Here is a 14,547-nt window from a genome sequence, read left to right on the forward strand (position 1 = left end):
CAGAGAGTGCGTCATATTCCGACCACAGCCACATCCGCCTTAACATGCAGGTTTCCTTTAGCTGCCGACTTCCTTACATCCCATCTCATTTCTTCAAAGATCATTTTTTAAAAAAATTGGTTACTCAAAATTGGTTGTTTTAAACTTGTTTTTCTAAAGAAGTTACTCTTATACTTTTATAAACAATGCTCTCCCCTGTGGTTGCATATGGAGGAATGGGTGATTCAGTCCGGTGGAGTTTTCTAGAAATGTCAGAGGGGACAATGTTTGTAATTTTCTGACTCGGTCTTCTCATCTATTTATTCATTCCTTTTGGCCTCCAAAGCGTCTCTTCAGGAAAGTCCCCTTCGTTGGCCTACAAAAGATAAGTAAGTGTAATGAAAATGAAGGAAAGGCTTAGGGTTCCTATATTCTACTTCCCATTTTGTTGTCTTCATTACCTATTACCTAATTTGCTATTCGGGGCGTTTCAAAAGTGGCCTTTGCCTGCCAGGTGATGCCATCTCCGCAGTGGACACCATGAGAACAGCTGTAACGATGATTTATGGAAAGGCAAGAATTGCCTTATGCTAATGGCTTTTTTATTTATAATAGTCAAGTGTGTCATTTTTATTTTCTCCCAGGACATGCCATACGTATTGGACTCTGCCCCTAAACTTAGGCCCAATCTCAAAGGTGCGTCTGACGCGGGAGGATGGCAGGCGTGCCTCCGAACATGGGGGTAAAAAAAACCCCCTCTTCCCATTTAGATCTGAACAAGGCCACCAATTAACTCAACGACCCCGCCTATGCAAGACTAACCGTCTTCGCTCGGGAAGACCATTGCTCTTTGGTCCGCCCTTTCTTGGCGTTCGGGCAACCGATTTGTACGCACGCTTGCCACTCAAAGGAAGAAGCCACCTGAAAACAGCCGGGAGGGGGAGCCGGCTGATTCGGACAACCCGGTTTTCATTGGTTCGGGAACGACCCGGAGGCGGGAAGAACAGCTCGCGGTGGAACAGCCGTGCCCCCAGAAACCGGCTTTGCGCTTTTCAAACGCCAACCGTGGAGGTGACGAGAGCGAGCGCGGGTCCGGGCTCGAGCGAAGGCCGCCGCCGCCGCCGCCGCCGCCAAGAAAGAGGACCTGCGGAGCACCTCGTGTGCCGAGTTGGAGGCTGCCTCGCGAATGCAGATTGCGCTCCTCCGGAGGGAAAACCCGGGGCTTTTGGAAAGCGAGCGGAGACAACACGCTAGCCGGATTTGCAAGCGAAGACAAGTCCTGAATGCTGGCTCGGGCGCGGTACGGTGTACTTTTTGGGTTCTCGGAGAGCTTTTATTTTCCTCTCCATTTCGTATTTGTAAGAGCGGGTTGTATTTTGAATGAGGGTGGTTGGTGTCTGGTTCCAGCTCGTCTCAAGAGGTCTCGTGTGTCTTGGATCTCACGCCATAGAAGCCCCATAAAATGATTTCTCTCGAAGTTAATTATGGGAGGACGCGCTGTCGTGCGAGCGACCTCGATGAATAATAATAAAAAAATGGTGTGCATGGATGTGTCACTCGCCCAGAGAGAAGTGGTGACTAAAGTCGTGGGGTTGGGAGCAGCCGCTTTTCTGCTTCGTGGGAGCCCCAGATAGGCAACTTCGTTTTAGGACATCATTGGTTTGGGTACGTCTTCTGCCTTATGTATAGTGCCAGTAGGTATTTCTTTTTCCATTTGTCTAAACTCTTGCAGTTTTGCTTCCACGTGTTGCAACACAACCTTGGAGTTGATCTGTCTGTTGCAGTCGTCAAGATCAGCGGCTACACTGGCCTGAGATCATTATAATTGTGGTCCAACACGTTTGACTTCCTGTCTTCCCCTTCTCTTTGCAGTTAGCTCAGTCCCCACATGACAGATGTGAAATATTTCTTTCTATAATTCAAAATTTGCTTATAGAGTTATTTTAAAGTTTGATAATAGTATTAATTTAAAGATAGTTTTATGTAGTTTAGACAATTGCATTAGCCTGAAATAGCATTTCAAAGAGATTCTCCACAGCATATAGTCTTTGAGATTTTATATATTATTCAAGGTACTTTTATATTTCCTTGTCTGAATTAGAAAAATCTCCATGTAGCCACCACACTTTGAGGCACCTCTTTCAGGGCAATTGTTTGGGAGCACCTGTTGAACCAGCATTCCTTCATTGTTAGTTCTTTGTTATTACAAGAAAAAGATAAACCAACATTTTTCACTAGAAGGGACGATAGAAGGTGGGGAAAAGTAGCAAGGATTAAGAGGATCTGTTAAGGATCCCACAACAGCTGAAACAGCATTACAGAGAAAGTTAGTGGCAGACTTCTGTGGATACTGTTGCCTTTCAAATAGTTATAATACTTCAATTTGCTTTTTTTAAACAAGTGTTTGTAAATTCATTCACATAATGTGTAGTTAACATTGTAAAAATTTACATTTACTTTTGCCATTTCTTGGCTCTGTTTCATGCTAATATTATATCTTTAACCTTGAATAAATGATCTCCGGTCCTAACATCAGAGTTTAATACAAAGCATGTGTGAATGTTTATAATGAAAATCAAACAGTATAGCTTCCATTCAATTGTTTAAAAAATGAATTCCCAGTTCTCAAACATTTAGTGAGTTGAAATGTTCCCTTTGACATTTTGTTAACTGTAATATGTTTCTATACATGTCACTGGGAAGCAATAGATTATTATGGGTTCCAATAACCGTTTCAATTTTTTAATTGTGGAAAGTTTAATTTGTAGATAATATTTCAAGATATAGGGAAATAATTGCAAATTGACCAAATTTGAACTATTAATCTGTGTCATTCCAAGCAAGTTTACTGGAGAATATTGTCTTTTGAAGTTAGTTGAGCTTGATTGTGACTTAATATGTTTTGGCTCAGCCTGAAAATTAGTTGTCTGTAAAAATTAAATTTGGGCTAAGATAGTTTTAGGGCTCACCTTTGGAAAGAACTAATTAAATAGAATTCTGAGAAATTTAGGGAGCATTTACCTCTGAATGACCTCAGTCTATTTTGAGTTGTCTGGCATTAAGAGAAAGTGTTATCTTGATCAAAGTAAGTGATTTCCAAAAGATGGTTTATTGCATAAAACAGGCAAAGTTATTTAAGCTATACATGTAAAATGAGCATACATACTTCATCTCTGTTCAACGTATTTCTTTAAAACTAGCTGTTAGTACAGATTATATTTTCACCTCTGTACAATTGACTTTTGTACTGTGTACAATTGACAATTGATCTATATCCTAAAACTAGTTCTAATTTTGTTAATTCTAGAATTATTTTAGGTAAATAAACTATCCTACTCCTTTGAATGTTTAGATTCCTAAATGATTATTTTTCACTTAAGATGTATACCTGAGAATGCAACTGAAGCTATGTCATAACTTAGGAATCATAACAGATTATAATAAGGTACAAAGTTTAAAAACGTAAATGCTTTTCTCTGGAAGTCTTTATGATGAATCTGTTGTCCTGCTAAACAATTATAGTTAAGGTAACGTTTCCTATAAATCAAGTTTGATTTCTGGTGAGTTCATGGATATGTCCATGTAGTTTTCTTGACAATAAGTAACAGCAAAGAAGTGGTTTGCCACTTGATAATGGAAGTGGTTTTTCATTGCTGTTCAAGCTTTTTTTTTTTTAATTTCCCAGTCTAGCCTACAGTCCTGGGTTTATCTGATAGTCTTCCATATAGCTACTTTATAGGCCCTGACTGGTTTTTTGAGATCAATAAAGTTTGGCTAAGTGCTGCCACCTATCTAGGCCTAGTTATTATCTTGGTAGAATGCATGAGCAGCAAATTTACAAGGCTGGCTCTGTAAGATGTGCCTCAGTTTTGCTATAAGACTATGATTATCTGTAATGATAGAAAATATGTGCAATGTGTACATAAATGCTTTGTAAGAGAGCAGACACTCATTCTTGAATTAGAGTAGCTCACAACAATAATTTGCGAGTTCCATTTTAAACTCTTCCTAGTCCGTTAGGATTACAAATTTTAAATAATTTGATGTCACTCATATTGTCTACTCTGTTATAGAATTATGAATCAATGTAACAATATTGCTAATAACTAGTAGTGCTAATTGTAAGACCTGACTATCTTGGCAATTATACCTCTACAGAATTGTTTCAGCACTTTATTTGGAGAAAAATGATACACATCTTTTGGTCCCATCCATGCTTAAAGATAATGAGAGCTTACTGAAGCAACACTTCCATGTGGAAGCCATACTATATTCTCTGGCAAGAACATTTTATATATGCAGTAGTTCTTGTTATAATAAAACTTTCACACTATTTCAGACTGCTTGAAACTACAAGATGTACAATGTATTGAGTAATACCTTTCCTCCCCATAATATGATTTTTCTAGAAATTTAGATCAAAGTAAAATGTTCTGATGTCGCAAATAATTTGGCAATGATTTATATGATTTGTCCTATTTAACTAGAAAAGCACACAGATTTATCATGCTACATGACTGTTTTGGTGACTTTTTCCCCCCTAATGGCCAGATTCTTTGAAGTATCTATGTCAAAGATATGGAAACATTCATTATAATTTTAAAGCTTCCCAGTTTAATGTTCTTGTAAATTTGGTGTTCTTGAGCCTGAAGGATGAAACACTGGAAGTCTTAACATCTCAACTCCCATGGGCCTCTGGAATTACATGCTTTAGTTCCGCCTCCTGCCTTGGTCTGCAAACTGCTGCCTCCACCTAGCCTTCAGGGGTGTGACACACTTCCCCCTAACTCTTCTGTGTGTGAGAGTGAAAAGACTTTCTTAGCCCTTGTGCTTCATTGAGATATAATGAGGAAAAATGATAAAATGAAAATAAGTACTGTGGTACCCCTTTCTGGCCCTGTAAGCACTTAGGGGTATTACTAGGGAAATCGCCCTCTTTACCTGTGAGAAGATTGGCCAACTTGACAAAAGATAAATAGAATAAAATTTTAAAAAGGAAGGGGAGAAAATGGAATGTAACAAATCCTTTTTAAGTAGCTGTATGCAAAGCATTCAGTTCAAAAGGAGTTGAAATATGGAACTGTTAAAAAGACAGTATGAAAAATAATCATGCAAGCCAGTAGAAGGTCCACATTGAGTAGATCACAGTAATAGATCTGCTACCAATATAAAAGCAACTTTGATGTAAATTTGAATAAAACATTTGAGAATTGAGCTTGTAGAGACAGTAATAACCAGAGACAATAAATCACATTTAAACACACACCCTGTTAAAATAAAAAAGTAACCTTATGCAATATTTCTAGCTCAACTAGTTTCCTATTCCTTATGATGACCTGATGCCTGAAGCTAAAGTCCCCTTGCTTTTTCTGGCTCTTTTTCTGGCCTTTTTCCCAGCTTCTTGTAGATGTTTTCCTTTTTCTCAGTGATTGAAGACATTCCAACATTCTTCCAACCTTGGCACAAAACTTTTTGCTCTTTTTCTCTGGCAGTCTTTTTAAAGATAAACCTTTTCCCTCCATAGTAGATTTGCAGGATTTGGAGGGAGAAGTGCTAGTTGATGCTAAAACTCATAGAATTCTGGTTGAGACAAAGAAAATATTCTGTTTGAAAAACAGCTGTCAATCTTGTGAATGCCAAGTGTCATAAATTCATTCATGAAATAATTGTAAAAATAACAGAAAAACTTTGTTTTTATCACATCACATTTTGGGTCAGTTTTGCTTGGTTTTATAGCCACTTTGCTTTAGAACAATTATTAAAATTTTATTAATCCTTTAAAAATTGAGCTTGATTGATTTATATAAATCTGTTGGAATTTATATATTAAAATAATTTCTTCTCAGATCTGAAAAACTGTTAAAAGGCAAGACCTTATTTCAATTGAGTCAATAGAAGCCTTAACTAATTAAATAAAAACTAATGGCAGAATGGAAACAATTAGGATTATGGGATACTTTTATCTAAATACAATTTTCTTTAAACAGGTGAAAATCAGTACGGACCTTGGAGAGACCTCATGCATTAAGTATGTCTAGGAGGAAATCAGAGAACAAAAACGTCCCAGGCTTGTTGCTTATATCTCCTCAGACACCAATAAAGGCAGATAATTTTCATCATTTCTATGAAGTTGAACCCAAGGAATTGGGAAGGTAAGTATATAGCCCAGGGATTATTTTTTCATATTGATCTTGTTTTAACTTCTGTTGTATCAGTGCATAATGTACTGTAATAAAAAGCTTGTCATTGCATCTTTTTTAGAAGATTCAAACCAGTTAATAAAGAAAAGAGTCATGTTCCTATCAAGAGAGTAGGGTCTAGAACAACTCTCCATTGAAGTCTACTACAACAGTTTGGTCTCCTGTCTTAGAACAGGCTAACCACTGTGTGTGTGCTTAGCTTCAGTTTCACCTTTTTCTAAAACTATAGTTTTTCTGAACCTTGCATATAGCATTGATCTTGCTCTGTTAAAGTAAGTTGCAGGTAGGGCCCCGTAGAAAAGCAGTTTGTGGAACATTTTGATATACGAAATATGACATGAAATATGACATTTTTTTCTGTGATCAGATTAAAAATAATTACATTTGCCCACCTACATTACAGAGAATTCTGAAGTGTGGAAGGTGTTTCTCACAATATTGGGAAGGAAAATCGGGCCGCCTTGTTTCTTCAGTATGCTTAAGGATTTGGGGAGAAGATAAAGATCACTATCTTAATTTATGTTGATCTTCAAAGATTTTTGGAAGCAGTAGGAAAAAGTCAGAAGCTTTTACTACAGAGCTTGTCATAAACTAAGAAAGTTATCCTTTATGCCTAGGTTCCCGTGAACATTGAATAGCTAGTGGATCTACCTATAGACTCCTTAAGACTAGTAATATGCTTTTCTTCCATTTAGAATTGCTAGATAATTTTAAAACTAGAACTAATGAAAGAAAAATCATGTTCTGTGTTTGGGCAGCCTATTCTGTTGCCAAGATGAGAAATGAGAAGAGGAAAACAATATTGCAAGAACTCTACTGTTCCTTCGTCATAGAAATGTTCAACACCTGTAACTCTATTGTGAGAATTTCTTCATATTAGTAATAGCCATATTCATGATAAATACAAAGGTTGTATAGTTTTCAGTGACGTTAGAACCTAACTAATAGCTTAATATTTATATTTTAGGAAATAGAGGTAGTCCTCGACTTACAATCATAATTGGGACTGGAAATTCTATTGCTAAGTGAAGTGGTTGTTAAGTGAATTGCATCTGGTTTTACATTTTTGCCATTTTTACATTTTTGTTAAGTGATTCACACAGTCATTAACTGAGTCCGGTCTCCCCCATTGACTTTGCTTGTCAGAAGCCAACTGGAAAAATTGCAGATGACAGTCACATGACTCCAAGGCCATTGCAAACATCATAAAAACATGCCAGTTGCCAAGTTGCCAAATTTTGATCACATGACCACAGGGAAATTGTGATGGAAACTGTGAGAACGGCATAAATCAGCACATCTCTTTTTTCAGCACTGTCAGAATTTCAAACAGTTGCTAAACAGATGGTTATAAGTCAAGGATTATCTGTACTCTAAATCAGGGATCCCACAACCTCTAAGCTGTGGCCCATTACTGGGCCGTGGCCTATTTGCAACCTGGCTGTCTGAGGGGTGGGCCAGCATGCCCGCGTGTAGCTCAATGTGTGCAAGTTGAGCTAGGCACACATGCACACCAGCCCACCGCTCATGCAAGTCAAGCTGCACACAAACGTGTGCTGGCCCACTGCTCATGCATCCCAATTCCCCTCTTTCCCTCCCTCCCCAGCCAGGCAACCAAGCCACAAAGGTTGGTTTAAATTTAAATTTATTCAAAAATACTTTACCATTCACAGATTCCTTCTTTACTATCTATCTATAAAAACTTATTTAAGTTTAATGGAGTTCCTGGAAACTACTATACAGCAACAAAGAATACAGCTTTGGAATAGTTTTAAAGTCAACCTAGTATTCCAGGTCAATTATTGTAAAATAAATAAGTAGCATGGGCTTTCTATTCTGAGAATGTATTAATGAACATTCATATAACAATGTGGTCTTCTAATTCTTTTAATTAGCACTGTAGATATAGTAAACATTAATCTTATTTGTTCTTAATAGGAAAAAAAGTAGACAGGATTGGCCTTGGGTGGTACATGATCAATTTTTTTGTAATCAAAATATACATTGAGGGTGAAGGTTCATTCCCTGAGCTTGTGGGTTGGTTTCTGAACATTTTGTTACCAAGATAGATAACATTTTCAGTAGAGTTTAGGGGATGTCAGTGTCAGTGTTCTGTTTATAAGGGCTTCAGTGTGAGTGTGTGAAGTGAGGATCTTGTGATTGGTCAGATGATAGGAAGGTTACATCAGGTCAAGGTCATTTTGGAGGTGAACTGCTGATTGGGGGGAGTGTTGCGTGGGTTGGTTGAGGTCGATGCTGTCTCCTGTTGGCTGTGCGGTTGATTTGGATTCTGAGAGGTTTGTAGGCTGGTTGTAGGTCAATACGTTGATGGAATTGCTTGTGGAGGGCCAGGCTTTGATGAACTCACGAGTGTGGTGGGTATAACATGGCCAGTGCTTTTTGTTGCTCCAATCAAACTGGTGCTGTTGGGTGTCAGTGTGGGTAAAGATTAAGGATTTGGGATTGTGGCATTTGACTACCAGTTGGTGTTTGTGGATCCTGTTTTTTAATTGACATTTGTCCCACATAGAATTGGTTGCAATGATTACAATTGATTTTGTAGATTACATTGTTTCTTTCATCCTTCATATTCCTTACTTTTTTGGTTCTGGATAATTCCTGGAAATATCCCGGCTGTCAGTTTGTCGACTATTGCTATTCCTAGGGTTTGGAGGATTCTGGCTTCATTTCCAGACATCCCTTTTCTGTATGGTAGCCTTAGTTTTTGTGTGGTGTTTGGCTGGGTAGTGTGATGTGGTTTGGGTGCCGTGTGTTGGAATATGAAGTTTCTGGGATATCTGTTATGGAGAAGGATGTCAAGCAGCCATTTCTATTCTGCTTTTCTTAGTGTTGTGATGGTGCAGTGTGTCCTTGCCCTTCTGTAGAGGGTCTGGGCGCAGCTTTTTTGCATGTATTGGGGTGGTTGATATTCACCACTATTGCAAAATATAAGTTCTTGGGGCTGTTGAATAATATAGACTTGCTAAGGTGAGGCAAGATTATAGAGTATGTGTTATTCTATCCAAATATTTGCAGAACAGCTTTTGAACAAAGAAAAAGTTGTTGGTGTTCCTAAACATTAGCTGGGGAACTTTAAAATGTCTAACTATAAGAGGTATAATCAATGCCAAGAAAGTTAGAATGTACTGGATTTTAAGTTAGAGTTAATAGTTAATAATTTTATTACAATAAATATGTAGAATATATATTGATTTTACACTAGCTTAATTTCCTATACTGAACTGAATTATATTTGGCTTCTTGTGTGTATATGCCATGTGTTTTCATTTTGTTGATTGCTTCTATGAAGAATTCTTTAAATCCCATTAAAAGTGATATGTCCTAGATCAGCAGTCGGCAACTGGTGGGCCATGGCCCACTGGTGGGCCGCGAGAAAAATTTGGTGGGCCACAGAGAAATGTCACCCCCAGACCACCCCCCAAAGCAATTAATCCAGGCTGTGCACAAACACTAGACATGGCCAGCGGGAAGCCATCCGGCCCACTCCTTATCTGGCAAACTTGCCTGCTAAATTGCTATTTTTCCTTTTTCCGACCATCAGCTGTTCTGCTGTGCGGGAGATTTAGATTAGCTAGAAAGCAGGAAATTGTTGCATTTCTTGCTTTCTAGCTAATCTTTAGATCTTTGGCTCTGCTTTTAAGCACAGCCGAACCTCCCTTAGGACTGAAGGTTCTAAGACTCACGGCAAGCAAATTTTATGTGACAGACTGAGCTAGCTGATGGCAGATAGATAGACCACTGAATGTTTCTGTGAGCAACTCAATCTGCCTGCCTGCTGTGCCTGACTTTGGGTAAAAGTTCCTCTTTTTTATAAAAAATTCAATATATAAATATTTATAATATTTACATACAAGCCATGCCCAGCCAGTCACATGATCACCAAGCCACACCCACAAATTAGGCCACGGCCACAGAACTGGTTAGTGGTCCCTGGGATTTAAAATTATAAGTTTGGTGGTCCCTGAGGTCCAGAAGGTTGGCGACCCCTGTCCTAGATCATATATAAAAATTCTACTTCCTATTGAGGTTTCACAGGAACAGTGGTGATTGTGACAGCAAATAGAAATGTGAGATATACAAATGTTTTGGGGAAAAAGTGCAGGGAAACAGATTACAAGGCACTTGTTTTTAAATAGTTAAAGTAGTTAAAGGTTCATATACTGTAGCTGCCCGAGAAGCTAATCTTTTTTGTTCCTAAATGCATTATGTACACATAGCCACATATTTAATAAATAATAAATAAATAGCCACTCAGCTTTGTTTGGAGACTGTAAAGGAAAGTAGCCAGATAGGAAAACTGTGTAACTAAGCTAGTAAACCGCATCCAAATTGGTTGACTCCTGCTACCTCCTGCCTATTCCTGCTGCTACCTCCTCTTCTCCTGCTTCTTGTTATTTGCAGACAATTGGATCCTGAAACCCCTCCTCATTTCACTAAAATGATGCATACTAAATAGTTTCAGGATCCAATCTTGGTTGACACCGGGACCAGAAGTTTTGTCTTCTAAGCTTTCAGACTCATGCTGGAGCCCATCTTCAGGGAACTTCTCTCTAACAGAGAGTGTGCTGTTCTGTCTGTGGTATTTAATTTCACTAATAGTTTCACCTATTCACTAATAGTTTCTCCTGGGTAGTTGAAATGATTCCAATGGGAGAATAGGATCCTGCAGATGAGTAGCTGATGATGTAGGGTCTTACCATATAGATTAGTATCTGCACTTTAAATTAGATCTGGAAGTCTATTCATAACCTTTAATACTGGTACAGTGTGCTCCCATTAATGAACATCAGTAAGAATTGCAACTTCTGATGATGTTCAGAGGCATCTCCATGCACAGCACACTGAGGAAATCTAAGCAGGAGGCAATGAGTGCTTGAGCCAGTATAAGCAGAATCCTCTTCCTCTAGGTAGATTGCAACTGGCACACCAGCTGAGGCTGGCAAAAAACCTCATAGTCACAGCTTCTACCTCTTCTAGCAGGATCTGTAAGTCCAGAAGAGCTGCCAGGTCAAAAGATTGCTTCTTCGGGGGTAGTCCCACTGTGTCTAAAGACACTTGATGGACAAACAATAACTCCATCTTCCTAGTATTCAGTTTAACACTAAGAAAACTTAGATTTCTAACTTACCTATGTGTCTTGTCACTTTCATTTGTATTGAGCATAACATGGAATATTAATGTGCATACTGTCAACTAAAATGAATGTGTTCTATATCTCCATCTGACTTGAAATTACATCTGGCAATGCCTGAGATAAATGTGTACATTTATAAGCAAAACCTTTGTCTGAAGTATCATAAATTTGAAGGTAGCCAAAATAATAATAAAAAAGAGACGTCTGCAGATGGGTGTCAGGTCAAAAGAAGAAAAATCGGGAGTGGGTATGTGAGGCAAAAAATGAACAATATTCTTATGCCTCATGAACAGCTATAAAAATGTGGAGTGTTTCTGGTTATAACTGCCATGCAAAGTTCCTGAAATTTGTTCACTATTTTTTGTGAAGTGTGACCTTCAGTGCCTTAGCTTATGTACCACAATTCCTCTTCTGTTTTAGATTGTATAGGAACTGATGGCAAGTTGAATGCATACTTGCTGACATATATGTACTTTCTGCCATGTTCTTCAAAGCATTTACCTAATCAAATGACAAGCATTACACAACCCTAATGCATAGGTTATGTTTGGTTGTCTTCAGAAAAATAAAGTAGTTCCTTTTTTTGTAATAGTGCCAGCAAATTTACTGAGCTAATTTCACCTAATGTATAATGAAGCAATAATAATTACTTAAAGAAAATCCAAGCTTTATTACATTACTGAATTTCGCTGGCTCACATTGCATTTGTAAAAAATCAGTCACCTTGAAATAATAGGTGAGTTTTTAAAGTTATGTTTCTTTGTGCTAACTATTCTGTTTGTACTTCAGTACACCATTCAGTTGCTGACCTCAGAATGCGGCATCTTTTGTTTCTTTTGGGTGTTTACTTGGAAAATTCTTCTTTTAATCGTTTTATAATAGAGTCTTATGAGAACTGTTGAATATTTTTTTGAAAGAAACAAACATGAACTTGCAAGTTGTTCCCAAATTTGTGCATAATTTTATTAGAGCATTTTATTTGTTAATTAAAATACGATCATTCAAAATGGATGTGTATTTACATCAGGAGGAAACTTCAGAGAAAAAAATAACTTATTTTTAAGGTAATATATTTTAAATTTGTTTTTGACTGCTGTAAGAGTTGTCTATTTTACATATACAAGATTTACAAATTCTATAATTTCCACACTCTAGTCCAACTTATGGAATGTTTTAAAATTATGTTTGTCGGGCCCTAAATTTAATATTAGTGATTGCTTGTGAACAAGTAGTCTCAGTAGCTGTCCTTGAAATGTGGACATTTTCCAAAACTAATTCACAACTCTCTTAGTGTAGATCTTACTCGGTAAAAGTTAATTTCAAGAATGTTTTAGGTGTTTTCTGGTAGCGTTTTATTGTCTTAAGTTTTATGAATATAGGTGGAGTAAGGATTTAAAAATATTTTAAAGTATGGGTGGGTTAGCTAGAAAAGTTTTGATGCCCACAGCATATACTTTTCATTTAATTATCTTCTAAAACTTTCAACTTCCTGATTCTGTTCCTGTCTAATCTTAGTATTGTATTTCTGAGCATTCCTATAAACTTCTGTGCTAAAATAAAAATGCTGGTTTTCAGGCATTCTTAACTTGGCTGAGGGAATACATTTTTCTTTACTTCTGAAAGGTCAACTTGGTTTTTAAACAGTATGTGGTTTTCTTCTAAAAACACAAGCTTACCAGCATATATTTTTTATTCTACAGCGAAATGAGTGGTAAGGAAAAAATGGCATGTTTTTCACCAGCAATTTAGAATTGTTTTTTGTATGGAGACTTTGAGATGTACTTTTATATTTTATCAGGAAAGTTGTTGTTTCAACTTGCCCAGTTTCTTAATTTTGCTTTACCTTTTTATCTATCAAGGTATGCTTATAGATAGTGCTATTTGGAGTCCTTAATCGCCAGCAAAGATGATAATTTTGTCTTTGACCCTTTCTTCTATTTCAAGTCTTCCCTGATTTTAATTGTTTACTCCTCCTTTCTCATGCTCTTAAAATGTGTATACAGGCAAATGGGTCATAGGAATTCCACAGCAGTCATTTTAGTTCCTCTGTACTTCCTCTGTGACAAAGGGTAATTAGGAAAAGATAAAAAAAGCAGCACAAAACAAAAAGCAGCATGTAATCTGTTTTGGTCCAGGTTCCACCTTATTAATAGAAAGCCAACACACACACACACACACACACACACACACACACAAACTCTTTGCTCAAGGATTTGGTTACCCTGATAGTCAAAAATCAAAGGATGTGCAAACTCCTATAATAAAAGTGCACTGTGAAAAACGGGACTGATATTAAATATAAAGAATACCAAACTAATGATAGCAGGTGGAATTACCAGCCTTAGAACTGATAGTGAAGATATCAAAGTAGTGGACAGCTTGTGCCATTTAGGATCAACCAATCTTGAAATATGCCACAGATTAGCCATGAACGCTTTGGAACATGCTGTGATATGTCTATGTTTTCAAAGATCAGAGTTGTGTAAGCAGTTGCATTCCCTTGTTATACTCTGTGGAAGCAAAAGTTAGATCTTGAAGAAACATGATAGAAAGAGTACTGATGCTTTTGAAAAGTATTGGAGAAAATTGCTAAGAAAAACATAGACAGCCAAGAAAACAAAGAAATGGATCATCAAAGAAATCAATCCAGGGATCTTGTTTTGAGGCACAAATGATCAGGCTCAGATTACCTCACTTTGGATACTTTATACAAAGACCCAGCTCTCTGGAGGAAGCTTTATAAAATTAGAACTTTCTAATTCTGGGAATAGTGGAAAGAAAGAGAATGACCAGCAGCACTTACAGTGGCAATGGATGCATCACTTATAGACCTTAAAAATCAGATTACAGAAAAGTTGTCATGGAGGAAATCTATCTACGTGGTTGGTTAAGAGTCAACAACAGCTTGATGGAACATAATCAGGATTTTAAAACTCTTTTGTTCCCATTCAGTTCAAAAGTGATGCCAGTTTATTTTTGCAAACCTATCACAAATTTAGTCTAGCAGGGGAGTCAAACTTGATTTCATTGAGGGCCGCATAAGGGTTGTGTTTGACCTTGCAGGGCTGGGGTGGATGTGGCCAGGGTAGGCGTAGCCAGCTCAACATCACTCATGTCGGGGGTGCCTGTGCTGGCCTGAGTGCTCTGCCAGCAAAAACACAGCTCTATCCTGAGCTCCATTTTCACTGGCAGAGGTGCCACAGGCCAGTACTT

General features: G+C 37.7%; 1 protein-coding gene across 2 annotated transcripts in view; it reads left to right on the forward strand.

Annotated features, from left to right (window-relative positions):
- Nucleotides 1-1,026: 1,026 nt before the first annotated feature.
- Nucleotides 1,027-14,547, forward strand: part of STK17B (serine/threonine kinase 17b) — a 30,736-nt gene continuing 17,215 nt past the window's right edge. The window contains exons 1-2 of one of the 2 annotated variants that reach the window (XM_026696873.2): nucleotides 1,027-1,279; nucleotides 5,967-6,131. In XM_026696873.2, the coding sequence (XP_026552658.1) occupies nucleotides 6,010-6,131 (122 nt within the window). In that variant the 5' untranslated portion in view covers nucleotides 1,027-1,279; nucleotides 5,967-6,009. Of the gene's footprint in view, nucleotides 1,280-1,539; nucleotides 1,645-5,966; nucleotides 6,132-14,547 lie in introns of those variants that run through there. The other variant, XM_087919772.1, reaches the window with a different exon arrangement.

The sequence above is a fragment of the Pseudonaja textilis genome, chromosome 1 (genome assembly GCF_049901715.1).
Source record: "Pseudonaja textilis isolate UNSWEBS1 chromosome 1, rPseTex1.2, whole genome shotgun sequence".
NCBI classification, from domain to species: Eukaryota; Metazoa; Chordata; class Lepidosauria; order Squamata; family Elapidae; genus Pseudonaja; species Pseudonaja textilis.